Below are 1957 nucleotides of genomic sequence, written 5' to 3'. Positions count from 1 at the left end.
AACAGTAAATCGTACCGTTATCCACATTCCCAAAAAGAAGTTATGACCTCTATGTTAAATGAGATATTGACTACTAGAATTATGGTACCGAGTACTAGTCTAGTTTTTCGCCAGTGCTTTTGGTGTGAAAGAAAGATGGCAATTGGAGGTTTTGTGTGGATTATAGAGCTTTGAACTCTATTACGATTCGGGATCGGTTTTCGATACCAACCACTAATGAGCTTTTGGATGATCTTAGTGGTGCATCGATCTATTCCAAGATCTATTTGAGGTTCATATATCATCAAAGTCGTGTGCATCCCTCATATACGCACAAGACGACATTCCACACATTTGATGGGCATTATGAATTTTTGGTGATACCATTCGGACTCACCAATTCCCCATCCACCGTCCAAGCAACCATGAACGATTTACTCAGGCCTCACTTAAGGCGGTTTGTCCATGTTTTCTTTGATGATATACTGATCTATAGTGTGAATAAATATAATCAGTTGATGCATTTATCTACTATCTTCGCCCCATTACAGTCTAATAAGTTTTATGCCAAATTGTCCAAGTGTACTATTGGGGTTGATTCAGTTGATTATTTGGGACATATAATTTCATCGGATGGTGTGAAACCAGATCCCGATAAGATCAAGGCGATGGTAGACTGTCGACCATCTCCCTCTTTGACGACACTCCATGATAACAACAAAAATGGGCAACAATATTGATTGGATTTCAATTCGAAATAAAATACAGAACGAGTACCTCAAATCGAGTGGTCGATGCTTTGTCACGCATGTACTCAGAAGAACCTCCAATCTATATGTCATTGTCTTCCACCATTCCAGCTTTATTGGGTCAGTTGCGTGCTTTTTACCTCACACTAGAAGGTCACAATCTTATCAAAAAATCAGAAACAGACACAAACATGCAAAAGAAGTATCATTTATCTAATGGGTTACTATTTTACAAGCAACAAATCTTCATACATGATATTCATCAATTTCAGCTTTCCTTTATCAACACCTAGCCATGATTTCATTTTATATGCATGTAGAGGCCCTTAGCTGGTTCAAATGGATGTTTTACAATTGTCAGTTGTTCGATTGGGACTCTTTCAGTGAGGATTTGGAAACACGTTTTGTCCATCATCCCTCACAAATCATCAAGTGTAGTTGTTTAAGCTAAAACAACATTGTATTGTTGCTGATTATCAACAATAATTTGAGAAATTGTGTAATCGCATTTGGGGACTATCTTAAGAGGCAATCCTCATCTTTTTTATCTTTGGTTTAATACCATAAATCTAACGATAATTGGCTATTTTACTTCCTAAATCCATTTCTGAAGCATTGGGATTATCCAAATTGGTGGAAGCTAAGTTAAAAGACTCAAATCATGCTCTTGCCATAACCTCACGTTTTGGGCCCGTAAATCAGCAAACCAATTTTCCCTGACCCATATTTACCCCTACGCATAACCCAACTCCTAACTATGTCTCCCCATTTTCGATTCGCCGCTTAACCACTTACAAATACAGGAACGACGTGCTTAGGGCTTTTATTATAATTGTGATGAGAAATTTATTATTGGTCACCGCTGTCAACCTAAGAAATTTTTACTATTGCTAGATGATGACCCCATTAATGACTAGGACACTGTCCTCCACTCCTTGGAACCCATCCATGAGGATTTTCCAAATCCAGCCCTGGACACATGTCCTAAAGACCTTATTCACTTTCACATATCTGACCAAGCATTGGATGATCATTTCTCACCAAAAACACTGAAATTCTCAGGCTCCATTTATGGTCACCTAGTGGCAGTACTTGTAGACACTGGAAGTTCTGATAACATTTTGCAACCACGTATTGCAAGTCACTTGAAACTCCCAATAACACCAACTCCTCAATTTCCTATCCTGGTGGGGAATGACGCTCATATATATTGTAGCGACTTTTGTGAT

General features: G+C 38.4%; 1 protein-coding gene across 1 annotated transcript; it reads left to right on the top strand.

Moving 5' to 3' along the window:
• Positions 1 to 131: 131 nt before the first annotated feature.
• On the top strand, positions 132 to 719 carry LOC109339777 (RNA-directed DNA polymerase homolog; the record flags this gene model as incomplete). Its single annotated transcript, XM_019577294.1, has 1 exon — positions 132 to 719. A coding segment is annotated over one exon (588 nt), but the record flags the coding sequence as incomplete, so codon positions are not given.
• Between the last annotated feature and the right edge of the window lie 1238 nt (positions 720 to 1957).

The sequence above is a fragment of the Lupinus angustifolius genome, unplaced genomic scaffold (genome assembly GCF_001865875.1).
Source record: "Lupinus angustifolius cultivar Tanjil unplaced genomic scaffold, LupAngTanjil_v1.0 Scaffold_103_46, whole genome shotgun sequence".
NCBI lineage: Eukaryota > Viridiplantae > Streptophyta > Magnoliopsida > Fabales > Fabaceae > Lupinus > Lupinus angustifolius.
This window is presented reverse-complemented; position numbering and strand designations above follow the sequence as displayed.